Genomic DNA, 25,722 nt, shown 5'->3' on the forward strand with positions numbered 1-25,722 from the left:
AGTGGGATAGGAGAATTCATTCATTATTATACTTTAATGTCCAACTTTCTTGTTGTGAAATCTTTATGCTCATCTTATATATCCAACTAACACTTGATTTCATCTCATCCAATCAAACAGTAGAACTCAATTTTATTTTCTTCTCTTTGTGACGAAGGACTTTGTTTAATTTAGAAAGTAAGAAAAAAAATGTTTTAAAAAAAGGTGTTTTCATTTTTTTAAAAAAAGAAAACTCCTTCAAAATAAACAAATTTGTGTTTTGGCTCTCTTTTTTAAAACGAGTTTTCAAATAAAAATTTTTGTTTGATTTGTTATATATTAAAAAAGGTGTTTATAATTTCAATTATAATAAGAGAATTTGTCAGTAGAAATATTGATAATTAATTAGTTAGCTAACGATCATCGAATTGAAGATGGTGGTTGGAGGTGTGGTCAACGACAGTCACTATAAAACTGTAGCCAAAGGTTGGCGATAGTGGTCGTCGAAAGTTAGTCAACAACAGTCACCAAAAAACGATTGTTGTATTAGTTGGTCAGTAATGGTCATTGAAAAACAATTGACAGAAGTAAGCCGTCAACATTCACTAAAAATGGTCGACCAATGATCATAGAAAAACAGATTAACGAAAGTTGGTCGACAATGGTCATCGATTAGCTGTCTATAAAAGTAAGTTTAAGTAGAATTGTTTTTTGTACCACCATATTAATTATGAATTACACCTTAAATTTATAGGGTATGTTTCGGGTGGGGTTTTAGAGGGAAAATGGCTAGGAAATTGAGCCAAACACGGTTTGCCCAAGGGTTATGATAAATGGGGATTAGGGTTATTCTAATCCCCAAATAACTATATCTTCTCTTCCATTTTCCTTTCTTACAACCCTACGCAAATAACTCAATCCAAATTCTATTATTATTTTTTAAATTTCTACGATCATAACCCTTCCCGAAAATACATATTATTATAACAATATTATCATAATCTCTCCCCTAAACAAATACTATCATAACACTACATTTCATGTTCTTTCATCCAAAACACATATTACCATAATACTATCGATAATATTTTTTTCTCCAAACACATATTATCATAACATTGGAATTATCTTAATCTTAAGATTATTATAATCCTTTTTCCTTATAATTTTTTCACCTCGATAATTTTTTTCGTTTGAAAATTTGTTAAAAAGGTATTCTCATATATTTTCAATGAATTTTACATAAAAAACATCGCATAAAATAGGTAGTCTTCAAACTTACTTTTGTGAATTGGATAGAGCATGGAAATTGGAACACTTAGTTAAGTTTGGAGTGCAATTTGATGAAATTGAAATTTATGGTAAAATCTCATCTGTAACTTTTTTCTTACAAGATTGGAGGATAAATTTTGATTCTTTTTCTAAAATGGAAATGTTTTTTTGACTTGTGGAATTAAAATAAATGCATGAAATTGAAAATTTGAATCCATCGATCTTAATTATGGAAAGAAGAAAGAATAGATGTCTTAACCGTTCAATTATATATATACATTTATATGCTAAAAGTCAAAACTTGAAAATAAGATCACAAAGCGAGAGATTAAAACGCCAAAAATTCCTCAAAGCATTATATTGATGGAGATATGACCAAAATAAAATCACAAAGTAAAAGTTATAGTTACCTGACTCAAAATTTAGCGATTATGCGCTATAGTTGCACGAACATTAATTTTGATTTGTTCATAACTTCGTGGATACCAACATATGTTTTAATTTTAATTTTTCTTTAGCTTATCAATTAATCTTCTTAATTTTAAACATATAGTTATTGGTTTCAATTTTCTACTTGAAGCATCAACGTCATTTTCCAATTGAGTTACTCGGAGTTATCATCATTTTCCAATTGTGAATAGTTGCCATTGTCAATTTATGTTGATGGTTGTCTTTTTTATTCAGAATTAATCACATTCTATAATGGGTTTTGTTACTATTTTTTTAATTACATATATAAATTTTACCCTTTTTTTTCATTAACTCTTCGCTTTTATCGCAACTCTAAAAAAATATCGTTACCACTTTTTGTGATTCTTTTTTTAGTCGTTAAATCCACCGTAAAAGAATATATATATATATAGATGACTTGTGAAAAAAATGTCGTAATAGATTGTTTCATGACTTTTGTTGAAGATTTTGTCTAAGATATTTTTTTTTATGAAATATCTTTAACTAAATATCTTTGATTAATGAATTAATTAAAAGATGAGATATATTTTTGATTAATGAATTAATTAAAGGATGAGATATTTAAAGAATAAAAGATTTTCCATTATCTTAGGAATCTTATTAATTATCTTTAAAAGAAAAGAAGATTTATACATATAATATATATATATATATAAATAGGTTGTTACTGTGACAATTTTGCGAGACGAAAAATAGAGAAACATAAGTTGAAGAAGATTGTTCACGTCGGAGGTTGTCTGCAAAAGCTATCGGATTCTAAAGGTATTATGATCTTATGTCTATGAGATCGACATGTTGATCTAAGTTGCAATAATTGATGAATAACAGACGAGAACGTGGTTTGTGTGATCACTGAGATCTTTAGAGGGATTTAAAGAGGTTGTCAAAGATATTCACCCATGTGTTCAGAGAAAGCCTGAAACCAGACATCGTGAAGAAAAGTAATTCAGGGGAGCCTGGAGTCTGATGTCAAGACACATGCTATTAAGTCATATAATTGAACAGAGCACCATATATACTGTATTGATGTATACTGACTTAAGTGAATATTAATAAAGATTAGTCATCAGGGCTGTGTGCAGCTCCCCAAACGTAGGTAATATTGGCCGAATTGGGTTACCAAAGTTTCTTGTGTTATTCTCTTATGTTGTCCCTCTAGCTATTACAAAAGTTATTAGCTTTAGTATTAACTGAAGAATTAATTATCTCACTGTTTTTTCAACTTTCAAATTTAGTCAACAACAATCATATATTTTCTTTATTATCTATGAGGGCAACATCTTTTTTATGATTGTAGCCACCTAATTTTGTCCTACCTTAATTAATTGTTAGATAAATTTTTACCTTAATTTGGCTTATTTTGAATTTTGTGATTAACTACATTTTTTTTTAAAAAAAATATTATTTAATTATTTTTAAAGTTTTGTGGGTAGTTTGGTTAGAATAACTAAATCAATTTGTTAGTCGTGAAGAAATACCAAATATGATAACTTTTTTAATTTGGTTTTGTTAATAAAGGCTCCATGCCATTTTGAATTGTATGCCAAAGTTGGCATTATTTTAAATTAAAACAAATCCCATCATTTTGAATTTTTAGTCATTTGAAGAAGCATTTTTGGCTATAAATAACCCTTTCTTCTTCATCCACACAACACAATATAAAGAAAAATGCCACATAAAAAAATCATAGAAATTTTTACAACCTTCATATCCTCTCTTCTTCATCTAAATCTCTAACTTCCATACTCGCTACTTCTTTTAACCTTCACACGATCTTAAAAAAAATCAAAAGATCTACAACATTCATTTTATCTTTTCTAAATCTTCATCTATCTCCCTACAATACCAATAATCCAATACACAAAAAAAAAAAAAAAAAAAAAACTCTAACTTAATTGAAGGTGCATGGTAGGGCTTTGATCCTAATGATCCATACCTCAAACAACAAGTGAGTTTAGTGTGTTGAGATTTCAATTACTTTCTTTTCTTTTTTTCTTATTCTTTTTATTATTTTGTTTATTTTTCCTTCAAAGTTCTTTTTTTTTTCTTCTTCTTATTCTTACTATTCTCATTTTTTTATTTATCTTTCTTCAATCTTCCGTAAAAAATGCAAAAGAAAAAGAAAAGAAATATTAAATGATTAAATATTTATTTATTATTATTGTCATTGTTTTATCTACTTTTATTTCTCTTATAATTATTTATTTATTATCTTGTAAGCTTCTCTTTTATAGTTTTTTTATTTATTTATTACATATTTCTTCGTATCTTTTCTTTACATTTTTTTATATATAATTAGCATTTTTATTTATTTCATTCTTTTTTTCTTTTTATAGCATTTACTATTGCTTCATTAGTATTTTCTCATCTTGATTATCGCTTCTTTAATATTTTTCTCATCTTGATTAGCTTCTTTAATATGTTCTTGTCTTTCACATGTTATTTAATATTTTGTTTTTACCCCTCTTTTGTGATCAATTTAATACGTTATTGCGAATATTTTTTTAAAAATTTGTTAATATTTTAAATTATTTTTTCTTTAAAAACATCCGACGATGGAATCTAGGAAATTTGGGAGTCCGATTTCTTAAAATTCTTTAGGTGAGAAAATCGATTCTTTGGAAGTCCAAGATCGATCTTCAACATGTTTTCATATTAAGTCTCATTTTATTTTCTATTTTAAATTTTCAACTCTTTCAAATTAAAATTTTCAAGTTTTAACATCCTTCTAATTTAAAATTCTCCAAGTTTTAAAATCTTTCACAAAACACTTTCTTTTTTAAATCATTTAGAATTTTTTTTCTTTTAAAGTTATAATTTTTCACGTCTTTCAAACGTTCAAAATTTAATCTATGATTTCATAAGATTTTTTAATCAATCTTTTCTAATAACTTATGCCATTTTTCTTAAACAAAATCCTATGACGGAATCTAGGAAATTTGGGAGTCCGATTTTCTAGAATTAGATCACATCTTTGAAAGTCCAAGATTTGATCCCAAGAAAAAATAATTTTAATTAATGTTTTAAAAAGATCTCTTTATTAAAAGGGTATTCCTATGACGGATTTTGAGAAATTGTACTAATTAGGAAGTGAGAAGATTTTCTTCAACATAGTCTAATTGATATAATGTTTTTCACTTATTTTATGAGATCATTGTTTCAAATATTGGAGTAACGAGGGTAAAATAAGACATTAGTTTTTAAAGAAATTAAAGAATATTTTCAATTCAAGATTTGGAATTTGGCCACTGTTTTCTAAATGGGTGTTGTGGGGTGCTAACACCTTCTTTATACACGAATGACTCCTGAACTCAACTCTAGTTTTCGCATACCATTTTTTAATGATTTTATTTAAAAGGTTTTTACTATATTTCGATGTTCAATCACATAGTAAAAAAGATTGGTGGCGACTCTTATTTTATTTTAAAAACTAACCCATTTTAAGGACGTCGGTTGCTCCACGTCGTCTTTGACACGTGGCGACAATGATAATCTATTATTGTCAATAAATGATGAAAGATTTGACTCTTTCAGCTAATTAAATATTTAATTTAACATTAAAAATATGTGAATTAAATCTTTAATTTGACCATTTATGTCAATTAAACATTTGCTTTAACCCTAATTATCTAGGGTGTAATAACTCTTGCTCTCTCTCCTACCTATTTTTGTTTATGTTTTATTATCTGTCATTAGAAGTCCATTTTGTTGCAGTTATATACAACTATGTTGTTTTCATAAGACACTATTCTAAATAATTATAGGGATGATAATAATGATTTCAATATTTAATATCAAATTTATATATTTTTAATTAGGATTTTTCTCAAAAATATAACAAACCGATAAAATATTTACATTGCATAGAATAATATTGAAAAATAAAAAACTCACCGCCTACAACGAGAAATATCAAAAGTACCCCCCAGTCAATACGCGATTAATCGACCACACATGTGTGTAAGTAATCTTCTTCTAGACGATTGTGTACCACAGTCTAAACGATGGTCTAGATCATGATATACAATCGTGTAGTTCATTTTAAACGATGGAGAAAAATGCTTCAAATTTAAACAATCAGATAATAAACTCTAAATGATGACAAGAAAGCTTCAGACTTAAACGAACGATTGTATAATATAATATAATCACAATGCAAGGATGAACGATCGTGCAGTGAAATAATATACTTTAAACGACCATGTTGACCATGGTAAACAATTATGTTGATTATGGTAAGCGATCGTGTTGGTTATGATAAGCGATCATGTAATCCAATGCAAATGATCGTGAAAAACTTCAAATCTATGCAATATACACAATAGTTTAGATTTTGATACAAAATCGTTTAGAAATGCAATAGTACATAGTTTTTTTTGTTAACATTTTTTACTAATCTTCTAAATAATTTTTAGAATTCTTACCGAAGAAGATGGAGATGAAATAAGAGATTTAAATGATGGGATCTTATACTTTAAACCTCGATGAAAGAAAATCTGAAAGAGGAGATGAATAAATCGCAAACAAGATGAATAAACTAAATCACAAAGAAGAAGTAAATAAGTAACAAGGACATATACGAAATCTATAAAAAAAAAATAATTCAACGTCGTAGGCTTTTCTTATTTTGTTATAGGGGTACATAAATTAACCTATATTAATCAATTATAATATACAATTAATGCATGTATCTCTACATACATACTATATGCATAAAGAATCAATTTAATTAAAAAATACCTTCATAATGCATAATTAATTTAAAAGGCTCAAATTGGACCGGTTTTGGCAATTTTTTCAAGTAAAAATTGAAATTATTACGATAGAAATTATTACGATAACAATTAATAATTGGTGTTCAACCGGACCGTGAATGCTTCACAATGGCTCGACCACCTCCAAAAAGCTTGAACCGGACCAAAATTACATGAAAATCGACCGAACCGGCCCAGATTGGTCGAACCAACCCAGAGCGATTCAGTTGAACTGGTCTGTACCCCATCATCTTCAAGCTCCAGCCGTGAAGAACAATGTTCAGCCCAGTTTTGTCCTCTGTTTTCGGCAACACCACCATGGCAACTTTGACCTTCAGAAACTTCCCATTTACAAAACAATTGACTTCCAAACTTTTACATAAGCTTTATTACATATAAGAGAACAATTACAACTTAGAAACTACAGCTTTAAACAACTTAAATTGCTTTCAAAATTTGCCAAAAACAGTGGGTTCCAATTTACATATTCATGAACATTCAACCAAAAAATCACCCTGCACCAAATGAAATTGTGTGTTCTAAGAATATTCCAATACCAATTGAAAGTTAGATAAACATGCTAGCTAAAGAGAATCGAACTCGAACATTCTAAATTTCATGAAATTCAAGAATCTGAGTATTTAAAAATTGGAGAAAATTAAATTTTGAAACACTTAATCAAAAATCTCCGTATGTTCTTGATGAAATTATATGGGATCAAGTTGTGAACAACCACAAGAATCTTCACTACCATCATTCACAATTAGAACTTAATTGTGGAATAAAGTGACCAATATTATGAGTTTCTTTTTAGAGAAATAAGTTTATCAACCCTTGAAAATTTTCATGAGAAATCAGCTTGTTCATCCATCCATCCATCCAAAATTCAAACAAAACTTATGATTATATAGCTAATTCTTATCAATTAGTATTAAATCTTTGAATTATTGAGTGGGGTTTGCGGAGCTTTGTGACTTTAACAACACATGAACCAAGCATCTTAATCATGTTTTCACTAAATTAGGAAAACTCCACTTTGATAAGTCAAACGTTAGAATTTCAATTTTTCATTTAATTTTCTAAATTGACCAACCGAGCTCTTTTCAAAAATATAAAAGAGTGTCAAAATATTTACGATATACAGAAAAATTCCAAAAACTAATATGGCTACAATTTATATGTAATCGTTTAGATATGACTACAATTTATACGCGATCGTTTAGATATGGTTACAATTTATCTTTTCAATTCCATTGTTTTATTTTGTTACATGATCTTTAATTTCGTTGCGTTTAAATTTGGTTACACGATTTTTATATTTAATCGTTTAGATTTGGAGACCCAAAACTAAATAATTTTTTTTTTCAAAATTTGGTACACTATTTTTTTAATTCTTTTTATACACGATTGTTTAGATTTCTTTACACGATCGTTTACTTTTTTTTACACGTTTACATTTTTTTATGATTGTTTATATTTGGCTACTCCAATGCAAATGATTTTTTTTTCAAGATTTTTTATACAAGTTCTTTTATCTTTTTTACACGATGGTTTACTTTTTTTTTAAACAATCGTTCACATTTGGCTACTCCAATGTAAATGATTTTTTTTAAAGATTCTTTATACACAATTTTTTACTTTTTTTACACGATCATTTACTTTTTTTACATGTTCTTTTACATTTCGCTACTTCAATCTAAATGATTTTTTTTTTCAAGATTCTTTATACACGATCTTTTATTTTTTTACACGATTGTTTATTTTTTTTACACGATAGTTTACATTTTGCTACTCCAATCTAAATGATTTTTTTCAAGATTCTTTATACACAATTTTAATTTTGCTATTTTTTGTACACGACGAAAAAAAAAAGGAAAAAAAGAAAGACGATAGAAAGAAATCGCAACGAAAAAAAGAAGAGGAAAAGTAGAAAGACGATGAAAAAGCGGAAAAAAAAGAAGAGGAAAAGAAGAAAAACGACGTAAATAAAGAATTGAATAATAAGAAAGATGATGGAAAGAAATTGCAGAAAAAAAAATAGGAAAGAAGAAAGACGAAATCGTAGCAGGAAGACGATGAAAGAAATGGCATAAGGAAGACGAATCAAGGAAGAAAAGAAAGATGGAAAGACAAACCTGAAATATTTAAAAATCGCTAACTTTATGGGCTTTGTTATACGGGTCGTAGATAGTTTGGTGTTTTGTTACATTTACAAAAGTTTCCCTTGATTATTTAATTATATAATTATATTAATTAATCTATTAATTACATTAATAAATTATAAATTACTTTGATTAAATAATAATAATAAAAATAAAATAATATTTAATTAATTAAACTTTTTGAATTAATTTTAATATTATATTATTATTTCCACCATATATCTGGATCAATCCAATTGACCTAATTTGAATCTCCATTTTGAATTTTCGATTTTTAAATTTTACTTAAATACCATTTCGCTCTCAATTTGTAACCATTAATTATTTAAATATTATTAACGATTCATTTTCTCAACTAGTTCGAACAATTCGAATTTCTGATAACTCTGTTCTAAGTTTAAATCCATAACCAGCCAGTAGAGAGACCTAATGGACCTACAGATTATGAGCTCCAACGATCCGAGATTTACTAACTTAACTGAGTTAATCAAGATTCGTTAGCTAATCGAAACTATCCACTATAGTTGTAATGCATTTATCTTCTATCTCATTTGCTTGCTGGGTATTGAGGAAGGTTAAGAATTTGCCCAAAAGTCTCAGACTAAGTCAAGTATCTAGGGATAACATTCTTGGACAGCATCCCGACGTATATCAAAGCGAATCAAGTACCCGAAAGAGGAATCTCAAGATAGAGATGCTAAGACTCGATTCTTTTCGACCAAGAGAAAAGACAGAGAGCTCTAAAGTAAGAAATCTCAAACAACCTTGTGAAGTCTCGAGTGAGATGGAAAACAGAGAGCACATTTTGGAATTGAGGCAAGAGCATCTCAATGCTTGTTGGCCAAGTTGAAAGACAGAAAGATATTGAAGATGTGTTCTCTAACCATCTAAAGGACTTGTTCGGTCAAGACTGGAAGCAGAAAATAAAATTCTAGGATTCTCGGGCAGGATTTTAGACTTATCTGATCGAGAAGAGTGCAGATCTCAGAGGATCTCAGATCATTCTCAACAGAGAATATTAAAGAACGCACAATGAACAGATTTCTAGAAATTTCTATCGTGCGAGGGTTAGCATTTTTCGAACACAAAGAGCTAGTTTAAGTACAATAGACTCCATTATTTATCACCATTTCACTAAAATAGCAAAGTAGCAAGATGAAGTAGAGAGAAGTTGAGACTTTTTGAAAGTGTTGGAGTCAAACAAGAACTAGAGAGGAAGAGTCAAGTTTAGATCCAAGTAAGTTTGAGCTTCCTTTTCTTTGTTTAAGGAGCTTAAGAGCAAGATTTGCTAAGTTGGGGCTTTTGAACTTGAGCTCTAAATTTGTATAGAAGCTCAGTTTGAGCTAGGGCAAGCTTGTAAGAACAGTCTTGAGCAAGCTAAAACCATCCAAGAGTTCAAAATGATCAAGGTTTGTAAGAAAATAATTCTCTTAAGAAGAAAAGAGAAAGGTGAAGAAGTTAAAGAAGTTTCCTTTAGTTGGAACCCAAAAGTTAGCTTGAGTCTTCTTATTGTTCCAGGGCAAGAAGAGATAGGAAAAATCTATAGATCGAGAATCTAGCCAAAAATTATGAGTGAAAAAAAATGAATTTCTAAGTTTGATTTATGAAATTGTATTTTAAACATGTTTTAAGTTTAAGAATTTGAATATGTTAGATATATGAATTTATTTATAAAGCATAAGTTTCAAGTTTAGAAATGAGTTTATGAGAAAACATGATTGAATTGAATTTCAAAAGCATAGAAATTGAGAAATGTTTCTTTAAATATGAGATTTATGAGAATGTGTTTGAATGCTAAGTTTTGAAAGTATCTGAGCAAAGAAAGACATTTAAGCAAAGCTAGATTTGAGACTAGCTTAATGCAAGAGTTTTACACATAAGCATGCTAGCTTAAGAGAGTTAAAGTTTTATAATGATATTTCTAAATATGTTTTAGTCTATATCGAGATGTTCTGAATTGATAGAAATGCAACGATACGTAGTTCTTTATTAACATTTTTTACTAACCGTCTAAACAATTTAAAACTTTTACCAAAGATGATGAAGATGAAATAGGAGATTTAAATGATCGGATCTTATACGTTAAACGTCGAAATTTTTTTTGGAAGAGATGAATAAGTCGCAAATAAGATAAATAAATCATAAAGGAAAAAAAAAAGTGAATAAGTAACAAGGACATATATGGAATTTATAAAAAAAATAATCGATAGTTTAAAATTTTTCTTATTTTATTATATGGACCGTAAATATTTAAGGATTTTGTTATAATGATGTAAATAAACCTTTTTAATTTTATGATGCCATTTGAGATTAAAATTAACATATGTTTACCTAAAATTTAGATTTATTTTAATATTTCAATTTACTTATGTTAGTTGTTTGAGATTTAAAATACCCAAAATAACTCATTTATGATTTTTGAATTTTAATAATTTAGTATAGTTATTTCATTTTTAAAAAATAACGAAGATATTTCGTGGTTTTAAAAAACACATAATTAAATTGTTATTTGACATTTCTTTTCCACATTCTAAACATGCAGGAAGGCTTGTACGTTGGAGTATTTCCAATCAGTAAACTATTTTGAAGGCTCAAACCACTTTCCAAATTGATCCAACAAAAATCCTTAATCCATCATATGGGTCGGCCCAACTTTTGGGATTTTAACCCAACCATATTATTGGATTATAATTACCATCAAAATAATTAAATATATATCGATATATTTTAAAAAGTTGTAAATATAACAAAATTCTTGTCAAAGTATTGTCAAAATATATTAATGATAGAAATCTACCACTAATAGATTATGTTCCAAATATTGGTTTATCAGTGATAAGATAGACTTTGCTATATTTACAATTTTTCAAAATGTATCAAATAATTAATTATTATTCTTAAAATTGCTATCTATCCTTATTATTATTAAAATTTTTTAAAAATATAAAAAACTAATAAAATATTTATACTGTATAGAATAAATTTAAAAAAGAAAAAAGCTCATAAATCCACAATATGAAATACCAAAAATATTACATCAACACGGGATTAATCGGTCACACGTACGTGAATAATAAACTCTAAACCATGATGATTAATTATTATTATTATTTTCTTTTTCTTCCTGGAAAAGGCTCAAAGTACCCCTGGAAAATTTGGTAAAGATTTAACATGGATATATATTAAAAGAAAAAAAATATTTAATAGTGTAAATGAAATATAATTAAATCAAGACTTTTCTTTTAATAATAGAAAAATTAACAAATGATTTACTCTTCTTAAAGTGTAAATATTTTCTTAAATGTTCTCTTATTTCTTTTTTTTTTTAATTTTAAATACAGTTAAAATTTGTTAATATTCTTTGGTGAGATTTACCTTATAATCTTTCGAAAAAAAATTGAAAGAAAAATTTAATGATTTTCCTTCAAGATGACGGTGGGATAAATTTTATTAGAAAGCTTAAACAAATCAACTACATTATAGGGATATATATAAATATACCGTATATAATTATATATAGGTAAAATACATACATACATATATATATATATATATATATATATATATATATATATATGTAGGTTTGAAGAGTATATATTGGGTATATATCTATATAGATATAGAATGGTAATTGAAAGAAATATCTTATGGACATTAATACTCTTACATCATAAACATTCCTTAGTTCTTGTAAAGACAAATAAACACAGCTAACTTTGTTAGTCAGTTATTATTACTAATTGAGGTGGCGAAGATTAAAAGGATAAGGGAAGATCAGAATAACGAAAAAGATAGATTTTATTTAATAATATGTTATTAACATAAAATGAATTCTAAATTCAAATTATTGTATTATTCCATTATAAATGATCATTAGTATAAGAAAGAAAAGGTTATTTTACATAAATAAAAGAAAAGGTAGATATATATATATATATATGTATATAATAAAATTGAGAAAATATTTACGGCCCGTATTAACAAAAAAAAAATTCATAAAGCCATTATTATTTTTCATAAATTCCAAATTTGTCGTTGTTGGTTTTGAATTTCCTCAAACGAGTATTGAATTCCTGCACATCTTCTTCATGGTTCATATCGTTACCTGTTATTTTTCATGTTCTTGTTTCTTCTTGTGTGCGATTTCTTCATCTCCTCTTCTAGAATTTCTTCATGTTTCGTCATCTCTCATATTCTTTTTTTTTTTTTTTTTTTTTCACTACATGATCACGTACAAAAATCTAAACGATCAGTTGTCTATCCCAGATAGACATGTGATAGATCAAAACGATTGTTTACCAAGATTTAAACCAAAATCGTGTACCAAGATCATTTAGATTTTGTGTAAGATCTTTTAGATTTTGTACAAGAACATGTACCAAATAGATCAACATCTAAACGATCAATCATTTATTTCAAATAGAGACAAAGATAGACCATTATCACGGTCTATTCCACATAGAAAAGTGATAGAATCATACAATCGTTTACCAAGATCTAAACGATCGTATACCAATATATAAACGGTCGTATACCAATATCTAAATGATCTTTTATACTATATTATATGATCATTTAAATTAGAAGTTTTTTCGCGTGTATGTGTGGTCGATTAATTGTAGGGTATTTTTATTATTTCATGTTGTGGGCTTGTCGGTTTTTTCTTTTTTCAAAATTGTTCTATACCGTATAAATACTTTTGCATTTTATTCTATTTTTTAAAAAACTCCAAAAGAAAAACTTTAAATGATATTATATTATTTAACAGTGCGTTATATATACATTTTTATAGTAAGGTATATTCATTTTCTTTAGCATAGTATGCTAAAGTAATGCATAAATCTTGGAAGAGCACTTGTCTGGCATCAAAGGAATTGAGAGTATACGTGTGTGTATATATATATGTATTCTTCTTTCTTTTCGTTTCATTGTTTTTTACTCTTAATTAAGTTGAAGGTCAAAAATATTTACTATACTTGGATGAGTAGTAGGATAGTAAACTTTCATCTTAAATATCATTCGAGATTTTTTCATAAACAGAAAAACCGACAAACTATTTACACTAAAAAAATCATTAAAAGATAAAATTCATTATACTTGATTTTTCTATAAAACGTAAATATTTTGTTAAATATTTTACTTTCTGACAATTTTCCTATCATTTTTACTAATGTCTCAGCTATTTAATTTGAAATTATAACTATGCAATAGTATGTTATATTGAGAATTAATGAATTTATCTGAAATTGCATGCTTGTTAATTTTTCAAATATATTATAATGTTAAATTATGCATTACGACTAAGGAAAACTTGTATAATTAACTTAAATAATCAATTAAATGTTAGAATCAAAGGTCAATTGTTGTTGTATATTATTTGCGAAATTCCACTACTTTGTAAGCAAATTTTTGTGTGACCTTGATGCTAAATTGTGATTACTGATTGTTTTTCAAGATTTAATCTACACGATGTTTAAATTTAGGCGTGCATTCGTTGGAGATATGAATATAAATAACGGAAATTTACTAATAAGAAAACAATATATGTGGAAAAGAAGAAGATATGATGGAAATTTTGTAAGTCAGATATATGGAAAACTCTACGAACTTATATAATTAGCTAATATTTCACGAAAAAGACTAAGTATGTGTGATAATTTTCAATGAAGAACTCAATCTTTGTGAATTTTGAGTGACCATGGATCTCCACCTTAATTCCCACGAAATTAAATTGAGAATTTTACAAAATAAAAAGGAGAAGCTAGACCAGGGATAGAGAAGTCATCCCTAACCTCAAACCTTTGTGAACATTTCTAGAAATATATTATACGTGGGAAAGTGAAAGAGAATAGTGTTGAACGAAAAATTTTGGACCAATAAAAAAATTGTCAAGTCATTTCTCAAATTAGTTCACATGTGTCATTTTCATCATGACCATTATATCAATTTTATTATTTTAGATCAATTAAAATATTATTTACCTAGGGGATTTGATCCATGGATCAGCCAAGCCAAGCCCATAAAGCCCACCAACACAACCCTATAAATAGAGGAGTTTTCTTTGTTCGTGGGAATTCAGAAAATTTTATTCTAAGGAGCGTAAAGAGTCATCTCCCTGTAGCAGGACTCAATAGCTCCTGAAGACCAAATCGCTCCTTTAAGCTCAAGTTCTTTGGGCATACAAATATTATTCCAAAATTTCAACATAAAAAACATCGCTCCCAAAGACCGAATTGCTCCTTAAAGCTCAAGTTCTTTGGACATACAAAGATTCTTCCAAAATTTCAACCTAAAAAACATCAAGAGAAGACTTAAAAAACATTAAGCGCTCCTCTTCCATACATCAAAGCATACACATTCAATACAGAGAGAATCAAATGATAAGTACTAGAGATCGAACCACATTACATCAAATTAACAAAAACACAACATAAACATAAGTCTAATTCTACAAAATACATTTCTCCAAAAATCTCATGCGAACAAACAAACTATATTTATTATTTCATTTTCAACACTGTCCAATTTTGTTATTGAATAAATAGTATAAAAGCAAACGAGACTCAAGCATAGAATAAGATAATTAGTTACCTAAAAAGTGTCAACCACATTCCGAAGAGGTCTTAATTAAACCATATAATATTCCATTCCCAACTACGATACCAAATACTTCCATTTGTGGGAGTTCCGAAACTTTTTATATACTCATCCATATCCATCCACTATTATCCCCACATTCTTTCCTTGTAAAAAAGGCCAAATATTTCCATTGCCATTCACATCCCTTCCCCATGTAATAAAGTGCAACATATATTCCCAATACATTATTTCCATATACATTTCCTCCACATCAACATACACTACACTACAAGAAAAACTCAATAAATATCCTTGTATCCCACCATCACCTTACTTAATGTTTGATCATTTGGTGGCATACAGTTTAGGTTAGGATGATCATTATGAAACCGACGTGTAAATATTACCCAAAAAATTAAAATGTAAAAAACAAAGAAGATCAGCATACAAATATATACAGTACTTCACTAACAATGTTTAGTTATGTCAACAATGTAGAATATTTTCGTAATACAAAACTAAATCACTAGGACTAGAGAGTTTATATGGTGCATTTCTCTAAATTCTATTAGCAGTGGTACTCCATATACATAGTTGTTCTTATTTGAAATAACATATTCAAAAAATTCTAACAATTATGTTGATCAACAAGATTTTGTCCATGATTGAGATGAAAATAGGAGATGATGAGCTGAATGAATATGTTGATGAAGTAGTTGGAACTGCATTATTAGATACATGTGCAGATGAAATAATTTCCCAAGTACATGTACATTAAATTGGTAAATTTAGGGTCATGTCCTACCGTGATAGATCCCACACTAAAGAATTAGGCAAATCATATTTCAAGTCAATATTCTTTGCTTATCAAGTTCATAAGTTTTGGTAAAGATACGTAACTTTGAGCTTAATTAGGGTTAAGATCAATTCCAACAAGATACTTTAGAAAGTCATATTTATCATTGAGGATTACAGGTGCAAACTTTGAAGGGGTATGTGTTGAAGGGACATTAAATATCTAAACCGTTATTCCACCTCTAAATTTCTTGTTTGATATGCATACTTCTTATTCTTGTTTTAATAAACCAAGTCAAGTTTTAAAATCTAAAAAGAAAAAGTAAAATAGATTTAAAAATTTTGTTTTTGTTTTTGAAATGTGACTAAGAATTCAAATCTTCTACTTAATATTGATATAAACCATGATAAGATAATGAGGAAAAATAGGTTCAATTTTCAAAAACAAAAAACTAAAAGTAGAATTGTTACCTATCGAAGCCTAAAATTTCAATATATTCCAACCAAAACAAACATTAATTCATGCTAAGGGACTCACAGAAAGAGTCATGCACTTTGTTGCTAAGATTTGATGAAGCCTTGAACAATGAAAATCGCAGTACAATACCCGACTTTGAAGCTAAGAATGTATGGTGCATTTGGAATAGATTTAAAGTGTTAATTTTTAAAATAAGTTATTTGGAAATAAAAAATCAAAGCTTTTGACAACCGTCTAAATAACTTTTGAATCATTTTTAAAGTGTTTTAAATCATTTTAACAAACGAGGTCAAATAAAATTGAGTTTTTTTAAAAACATTTTTTTAGGTCAATTCAGACAAACTCCAAATAAACTTTAAGCATGTACTTATGGTCATAGGGTCAATGAAAGGATTTTTTTGAGTTGTATTCACCTAGTACTAGTAGTAGATGACACACATTTTAGGGAAAACTAAAAATGGTAAAGCTCCTTCTTGCAACCAGTATCGACGGATAACGACAAAATATATCTAGTTAGTTTTGTGATTGTGAATATAGACATAGCCAAGCAAACATATTGTGGTTGTATTTTGTCAACCGAGAAAGTTTATGATTTGGTCATCATGTTCGATAAACATTTGAGCATTTGTAGAGCAGTAAAATTGTGTCTATTGGTTATGCTTAAATATCTATCACATAGGCAAGAACCTAAAGACGAAAATTTAGAACAAGGATCTTGCTCCAATATTTCTTCTTCACTGAAAGATATTTCATGACGAACAATTCAATGACTACTAGGAGTAATTTTCAATGGTTACATCAAATTGATAATATTTAAATAAGATGAAGTTGAAATAATAAATAAATAAATAAATAAATAAAAAGAATTCTTTTTAACTTGCGCTATATTTCCAAAATAAAGTGAGATTTCAAATCATAAATTTTTGATAAGGAACACATATTACACATGCCAGTTAAGTGATGTTTAGTTTGTAACTTTGTAACGTATGTAAATATTCTTATTTATCCGATTTGGGAAGATTTTAGAATAGTTATAATTATCGGTGCCTTCTAACATATATGAAAATGATACTCCTTTCGGCCTAATTTTTAATATTCTTTGGCCCCTGCCTAAGATTGCGCTACCTTTTTTAGCTTCGAGTTTAAGCTTCTGTATTAATGTTGTAATCCACCATCGATACATCTTCAAAAATCTCATCTTTTTTTTTTTTTTATCTATGTTTTATTTATTGTTATTATTAATTTTTATCGAACGCGTACAGATCACGTCTCTTTGTTTTGTAGCTACAGTCCCTCTCGTGACATTTTGAGTACAACTTCCTCTTCTTGCGCGTGGGTGCAAGAGTAATCGAGATTTGAGGAGCTACGTCTGCCACAAAATAAAATAATCCTCTTTGCTTTTCAAGGATAAATGGGGATTTTAAAGAGTTACGTTACATTACAGGTCACCGCTCTTCAATTCTTCTTTCTTCTCTGCTGGAATTGCAACTCCAGAGTTCTAAATCTGATAAAAAAGTCACCATCTCTGTGACTGTTTTCCCTTCTAAATCCCCCTTTTCTTTGTAAGTACTTTTCTGATTTCCCCCCTCTTTTTCTTCTTTCTGATTTCTGGGTTTGTTTTCTTTTCATGAGCAATCACTTATAAAGATCCTGGATTTTGGATTTTTCTGTCCCAATTTTTCGATTTTCATCCTCTTTTATCAACTGGGTATTTGTAAAACGTTTTTTTCTTGGCTGTTTAAGGGGGTAATTCCTACAATTTGGACTCTTATTGAGGTTTCTTTTACCGGGTGTTTGTGTTTTCTGCCGTTTGTTGTGAAATTTTTGCTTGCTGTCTCAAGTGATGATGTCTGCAGAGGCAGACGATAAAGGACAGTTGATGATTCAAAAGAGTGAGTAATCATTTCCGTGACTAATGGGTTTAGATGAATTTCTAGGTTGAGTTTTCTACAGTAGTAACTTAGAGGAACGCTTCTTATGAGGAGAATCAGGTGAGAAACCAAGTGGTTCTGTCTTTGAATCTGAATTTTTGAGCTGATTTATTCCTCTAAGTGAAACCAGTTAGATAACCCCACTAGAAGAATTTGTTGCTGTGCATAAGGGATTTAAAGAGTTAACGGAATCGGTTGGTTGATTTGATTGTTTGGGAAGGTTTGACGTTTAGTTAGAGATAGTTATGCAGAGGGTTCGATTGTCATCTCAACAAACACCTGTGCTTAAGTTGGGTGATTCTCAAATGACATTATCCCCAAAGTTTAGATTAGCAATTATCAAGTCTCATCTGTTAAATCCTTCATCAGACTTGGAATCATCTATTTGTGGGGAACCCTTAATTCCAGGTCTTCCAGATGATGTTGCACTTAATTGTCTCCTCAGGTTGCCGGTTCACAGCCATGCCGCTTGCCGGGTTGTTTGCAAGAGATGGCATCAACTATTGGGTAGTAAAGAGAGATTCTTCACTAGGAGGAAAGAGTTAGGTTTCAAAGAACCTTGGCTTTTTGTATTTGCTTTCCACAAATGTACTGGAAAGATTCAGTGGCAGGTTCTTGATCTTACTCATTTCTCTTGGCATAGTATCCCACTCATGCCTTGCAAGGATAAGGTTTGTCCTCATGGCTTTAGATGTGTCTCAATCCCTCACGAGGGCACTCTCTTTGTTTGTGGTGGCATGGTATCGGATGTTGACTGCCCCCTTGACTTGGTCTTGAAGTATGAGATGCAGAAAAATCGTTGGACTGTGATGAACCAAATGATCACAGCAAGGTCATTTTTCGCTAGTGGAGTCATTGATGGTAAAATTTACGTGGCTGGAGGGAATAGCACTGACCTTTTCGAGCTCGACTCAGCTGAGGTTTTGGATCCTATCCAAGGGAGTTGGAACTCCATTGCAAGCATGGGAACAAATATGGCTTCGTATGATGCTGCAGTTCTCAACGGGAAACTTTTAGTGACAGAAGGCTGGCTGTGGCCTTTCTATGTGGCTCCAAGGGGACAAGTTTATGATCCAACAACTAATAATTGGGAAACTATGGCCATTGGTTTGAGAGAAGGCTGGACTGGTTCAAGTGTAGTGGTTTATGGCCACTTGTTTGTTGTTTCAGAGCTTGAAAGAATGAAGCTTAAGGTTTATGATGCAGCTTCTGATTCCTGGGAAGCTATTGAAGGGCCACCTTTACCCGAACAGATATGCAAACCGTTTGCTGTGAATGCATGTGATTCTACCATATACGTTGTCGGTAGGAACCTACATGTAGCTGTAGGCCATATCTCTCAGCTGATCAAAAAGGGGACGTGCGAAAATAAGTGGAGCTTTAATGTAAGTTGGCATGTTGTTGATGCACCAGAATGCTTCTCTGATTTGACACCCTCAAGTTCTCAGGTCTTGTTTGCTTAGGTATCATCCTTTTTCGGCTCCTCTTAATGTCTTGTATGATTTTGAATATGTTACAATGACAGAGAATTAGCTATAGATCTGATTATAGATGTGTGGAAAGGTGTTTGTTCAAAGTGGCGTGTATTGGGTACTGACTTTAAGTCCGTCAATTTTTTCTTTTTGGTTCTTATTTTTCTTTTTCATGATGCATAATGCACAACTTTAATTTATTGCAGTTCTATATATGTTTCTCAGTCTTTAGCACAAAACTCTATGTTTAAAACGTTTCCTGATCTATCAGAAAGCGGATACTTGTATCACTGTATAGGCATCTAAGGATCAAAATGTTAAAGTCCTAGATAAAGAAACTTCAATAGGTGTTCCAAGTCCTAGATTGAGATATTGAAAGCGAATCTATTCAAATATATCTACTTTTTTGTGTATCTTTTAGTTATGCTTCTGACTTTCTGTACTATTTGTAGTATCAATCTGTCTCGTCAAGTGACGAGATGTGACTAATGAATTATCCATTAGCTTTGTCGATGGCGTACAAATTCTTTCTTGTTCCAAACACCCATATCTGCAAAGCTACATATTTCAGACATTGAAAGCTTCCTTGCTAGTTTATACAACTAAAACCTCAATTCTTGCTCATTCATATAACCTCAAGAATAGTTGGAAGATTTTCCATCTTGTACAGTTCTAAAAGCACATTTAACATGAACTTTTGACTCTCCGAGAATATAGATTGTCCTAAGAGAAACCTGCCTTGCTCATCACTGCTGAATAACTGCTTGTTTCCTTCTTTTCACTGCTTCATCAATTGCTTTCTGACCTTTGATGCTTCTGAAATGGGTTTGAAGATTTGAAAGTGGTGTTTTGGTCATTTCCTAAAAAACACCCCAGTGAGAAAGAACCAAATTCTTTGAGAATCATGATTCATTGTGATAAGGATGAAGAAGACTTTGGTGTGAAAAGTTTTATCTTGACAGTCTGGTTCGCAAAATGGAAGTGGAAGAGTTGCAAAGTGGGAAAAATGTCCTTTCCCTTTTCTCTGACTTTTTTTTTTTTTGGTCTCTTACAAATTGGACATTCTCATTTCATTTTGGAACTAATCCAAACCTCAATACATTGAAGTTCCTTTTTGTTGATATATTTTGACTCATCAATGTATTATCATTACCTTTTTGTTGTTGTTAGGAATCGAATTTTTGACTTCTAATAGGATGTTTGGATAGTTGAGATATAACCAAAATTACTGTAAATTGAGAATTGTTGGAATTCGTGAAGAATCAAGTGCAAAACAGAAATAGAGTCCCGAAACGAACCATTCAAACATGAATTTTGACTTAGAGGACATTGTAAATTCATTCCAGTGCTGTTAAGAAAGCTATTTGATAATATGAAATGGATGGTTTACAAGTGTATACATAATTTGAGTTTGTTTGTTTTTGGAAAGATTAAAATGGATGATGTAGAAAGATTTCATTGAGGCCATGGTGAAGTTATGCTGTCGAGCTGCCTAACCAAATGAAAAGAATATTGTTGGTTGAGTTGTTCTTTTCAAAGGATCAAATAATTTTATATTTCTATCAAAAGTTGAGCCAATTATATTATTTGATTGATGGTTTCAGCATTAATGGAGTTTCATAAGTGTTTCAAAGTGCTTTTAAAACTTCTTTTAACTCACTTCTAAAACATATTTAAATATTATATCTATACACTTTGAAAAAAACTTGCTTTATTGGCTACTTTTGACTTGAATGTTTGTTATAATTATTATTTATTCATTTATTTATTCGCTTTTATGTATGATTGTTTCCAATCATTTCTTTATCAAACATCAATGTGAACTTAACCCTAAATTAATAATTATATCAATTTAAATTTTAAACTAATAATTCTATCAAATGATGGATACTTAATTTTTATAGGTATATCAAATTAAATATTCATAAATGTATCAATTTAAACTTCTATTTTCACAAGTATATTAAAATAAAACATATTGAGGGTCTAAATTTGTAAATTTATGAAAGTCCGAGATCAAAATTGATATACTTGTGACAGTTCAAAGTCTAGTTTGGTATAACTATTATTTTGGAATTTAAATTGATACAATTATTAGTTTATGGTTTAATTAGATATGACCTTCAAATTCAAGGTTTAAATTGATATATTTTTTATATATAGGAGGAAATTAAACTAAAGTAAAACATTATGGATATATATTGCAAATTTGAGAAATAGATCGAATACATTAAATCGGTGTCTATAACTATATATAAAAAATCTTTAAATTTAGTAAGAAATACAAACCGTAAAAGAGTTCTCTAGAACTAATACTAAAAGGGGCATTTGCACCCTTAACAAATCCGCGATCGAAATGAGTTAATAATTAAGAGCATAATAATACTTTTTAAAAATTATAAATATAACAAAATCTATGAATAATCGACTCTACGTTGATGTCCTATTAGTCATATAGTCTAACTAATAGATTTCGAGAGCTATATATGCAAATTCTATATTTGCAACTTCTCCCGACAAAAAAAGAAAAAAAATGATACAAAAATTAGGCTTTAGCTTCGTATTTTTCATGTTTGCATAAATAGGGAAAAAAAAGGCCTAGCATAATCACTAAGCCTAAAAGGTCCAAAAAGTCCAAAAAAAATGCTTTAGAAGATGTTAGATGCCTAATATACAACCGACCTACTATTTATACCCTTGAAAGTTGTTTGATATTTAATATATTGATTACGTTCGATTGATAGGTGATATACTACTCATATACTATTATCATTCATGAAAGTTATTTGACATATATTAATATACTGCTAGTATGCTGTCGATATACTTAAAAGTTGATTGATATGTGATATACCATTGACATATATATACTAGTACAGTTAGAGGGTCATGGTTAAATTTTTCCCTACTCATATCTTATATTTGTTATACTTTTGATATACTTAGAATATCATGTTTATAATATGAAACATGCATGCTTCAAAAATTCAAAAGTTAATTGTTATTAGATATACATTATATTGCTAACACACTTCAAATGTTATTGGAATGTTAATTAACATTAGATGTCCTATTGATACACTCATGCCTTATATATGATGTATTGTTGATACACTTTCACTATCATACTTATAAAGTAAAATATGCATGTTTTACTTCAAAACAAGTTACTAATTAAATGTTGATTGTTGTTAGATATATATCGTTAGTACACACGTTATAATTATTGATGGAGGTTAGATATAGAACTAATACACTCAGTGTTTTACTTTAAGTATATTTATTGATTAAACGATAAAACACACTTAAATAATTATAAATTAAATTGAACTATGCTTTAATTACAGGTTTTTTTTTTGGACTTAGCCCTACGTTACAAAATCTCATACTAATACTAAAATGTCCTAACTTATCTACAAACATTAGAAGAAAAATAACAAACCTAGTTATGCTTAGCATAATAGCTTTGTCATCTTATACTTTATACAAAAGTGGGTATAGAAGATCTTATATATTGGAGCTTTTTGGACATAAATTGATATAATTGACATAAAATAAGAAAAGATGTTAAGATAATAATAATAATATAAAAAAGAAAAAGTTACAAAGTTTTGACTAAAATTGCACCCTAGGCTCAAAGTGGACATAGGAGAGACGGTTTAGTTCATATTAAAGTCCAAATTTATGTTTTTGACCTAGACTTTAGTTGAGATCGATCCTAGCAAAATAGCTAATTGAGTGTGTCCCGCACATGCCCATACCCAAAGCATAGTCCTAGGACTAAAATAAGTATAGAGTGTGAGATGACTCTAAAATTATCTTAAAGTGACTCTAAAATTCAACGAAACAACTTAGGTCAATCATCCTTATAAATACATCATTATAGTTTAGGTGAGATGGGTGAGTCATGTAATTTTTTTCTTATCCATGTTACATTCTTCTACCATTTAAACAAATTTATTGTATACAATGAGAGAGTTAAAAGTGTGTTTTTCTATTCAGAGTTTTGATGTCAACGAAAGGGAAGAAATTCTCTGTTTCTCCCTTTCTTTCTTTATATATTCAATTTGTTTGATTTTCCTTGAAAACATTTGTTCTAATTTAGCATTTGTTTTTTCACTCTTTATTTCTTTTTCCATCAACGAAACAAAAACCAATTACGTAAAAATTAAAATAACATTATAAAATGTTTTCAATAATATTTATCCTTCTTTGATTTTCTTTTCTATCTTTCTTGCTTTTTTTTTTTCATTTTTCTGAAAAAAAAAACAGAGAGAAAATATCACATGTTGAAGATTGAAATATAGTTTAAATAAAGATAAGTGTAATATATATACTATTTTTTATATATAAAAGAATCTCGTGACTTTATCTATTACGACATCTCTATCGATAAATGGAAATTCGTTTTAAATGACAAAATTATTAAACATATTTACAAATATAACAAAATCTTATTTTTTGTCAATGATCACTAAAAGAATTGATATCTATTTGAGTTTATTATTGATATAAAGTAAAAGTTTGCTATAGTTTGCAAGTATTTTTAGTTGTTTTGATATTTTAAAATAGTCCATCATGAACCCGTGTAGTATAGTTTTAAGTAAATTATATTTCTTAATTTATTTTGTTTGAAATATATGTGTCTCAAGTTCAAAGGAAATGTTTGTCCAGTAAAAAAGTTGGTGCCTTAAGATTTGTGTTGACCAGCCGGAGTGATAAACATATTTCAATGTAGAAATCGATTGAGCTATCATCTAGCTTCTTGTATATAACATAGAAAACAACTCATTGGTGTTGCGCATAACCAAAGGTAAGTGCTAGAAGAAATACCTATAAATAGCTTCATTCAACTATCACAAATAGAAAATTAAGTAATTTCTAAAGAATGAGAGCTCTAACATTACTTCTTGTGTCTTGGCCAAAATATAATAAATTCTTAAAGCTAATTTAGGCACCAAAGTGTAGTAAGCTCTACAACACATCAGTGTAGAAATCTCTTACGCAAATCAATTCAAAAAGCAAAACTAGATCAAGATTAAGAGAAAGCGGGCCGAAAATCAATCATAGAAGAAACCCATGATGACAATTAAAGCAAACAGATAACTAAATGATATACTTGTTCAGGTAAATTTTGAATTACAAGCAATAAACTCAATAAACTATATTTTTTTTCTAATTAAATATAACTAAGATTTTCACTTCTTATTAACGTTGTTTTTAAGACAATTTTATTCACTTAAATATCTGAATTTTATAAGTAATTATCTCTAATTTTCTCATGAAAACAACACTTCATTTACCACATCTAACAAACTATATTTTGTGGATTTAAACTGAACTTAAAAAATATTAGAAAAATGAAAAAATGTTTTAGGAGAAAAAAAGGATCATGAAAAAATTCCTACAACCAATTTGAAGAAGAGGCATAATTATAGACTATCCATGACCATTCAATTATTCATTCTTTGATTAATTTTTAAAATACATGCTCTTTCACAAAACAATACAACTTTACACGAACAATGGTCAAATATTAGGGTGGGGAGGGGGAGGGATTTGGGTAATAGAAAGGGATCAATTGGATTTTATATTGGAACTAAACAATTTAAGATTGAATTTGAATCCTTGATGTGGAAAGTATGCAAAACTATGCTGAGTTGAGTTAATAGATCTCAGCATATGTACACATTAGTTTCATTCAGAACTATTAGATCACCTATAAAGTTAAATTTTATTCTTTTTTATTTTTTTCAAATGAAACATGAAACATGCACTATCCATTGGTGTAGAACAATGACCCTCCCTCAACTTCTTTATTAAATAAAT

The 25,722-nt window shown here is 28.9% G+C and overlaps 1 protein-coding gene across 1 annotated transcript; it reads left to right on the forward strand.

The window, feature by feature from the left end:
• The first annotated feature begins 17,594 nt into the window (after window positions 1-17,594).
• Window positions 17,595-20,106, forward strand: LOC103487734 (F-box/kelch-repeat protein At1g30090). The gene has a single exon (XM_008446174.3). The coding sequence runs from the start codon at window positions 18,667-18,669 to the stop codon at window positions 19,882-19,884; it is 1,218 nt and encodes a 405-aa protein (XP_008444396.1). The 5' UTR covers window positions 17,595-18,666; the 3' UTR covers window positions 19,885-20,106.
• The last annotated feature ends 5,616 nt before the right edge of the window (window positions 20,107-25,722 follow it).

The sequence above is a fragment of the Cucumis melo genome, chromosome 12, assembly GCF_025177605.1.
Source record: "Cucumis melo cultivar AY chromosome 12, USDA_Cmelo_AY_1.0, whole genome shotgun sequence".
NCBI classification, from domain to species: Eukaryota; Viridiplantae; Streptophyta; class Magnoliopsida; order Cucurbitales; family Cucurbitaceae; genus Cucumis; species Cucumis melo.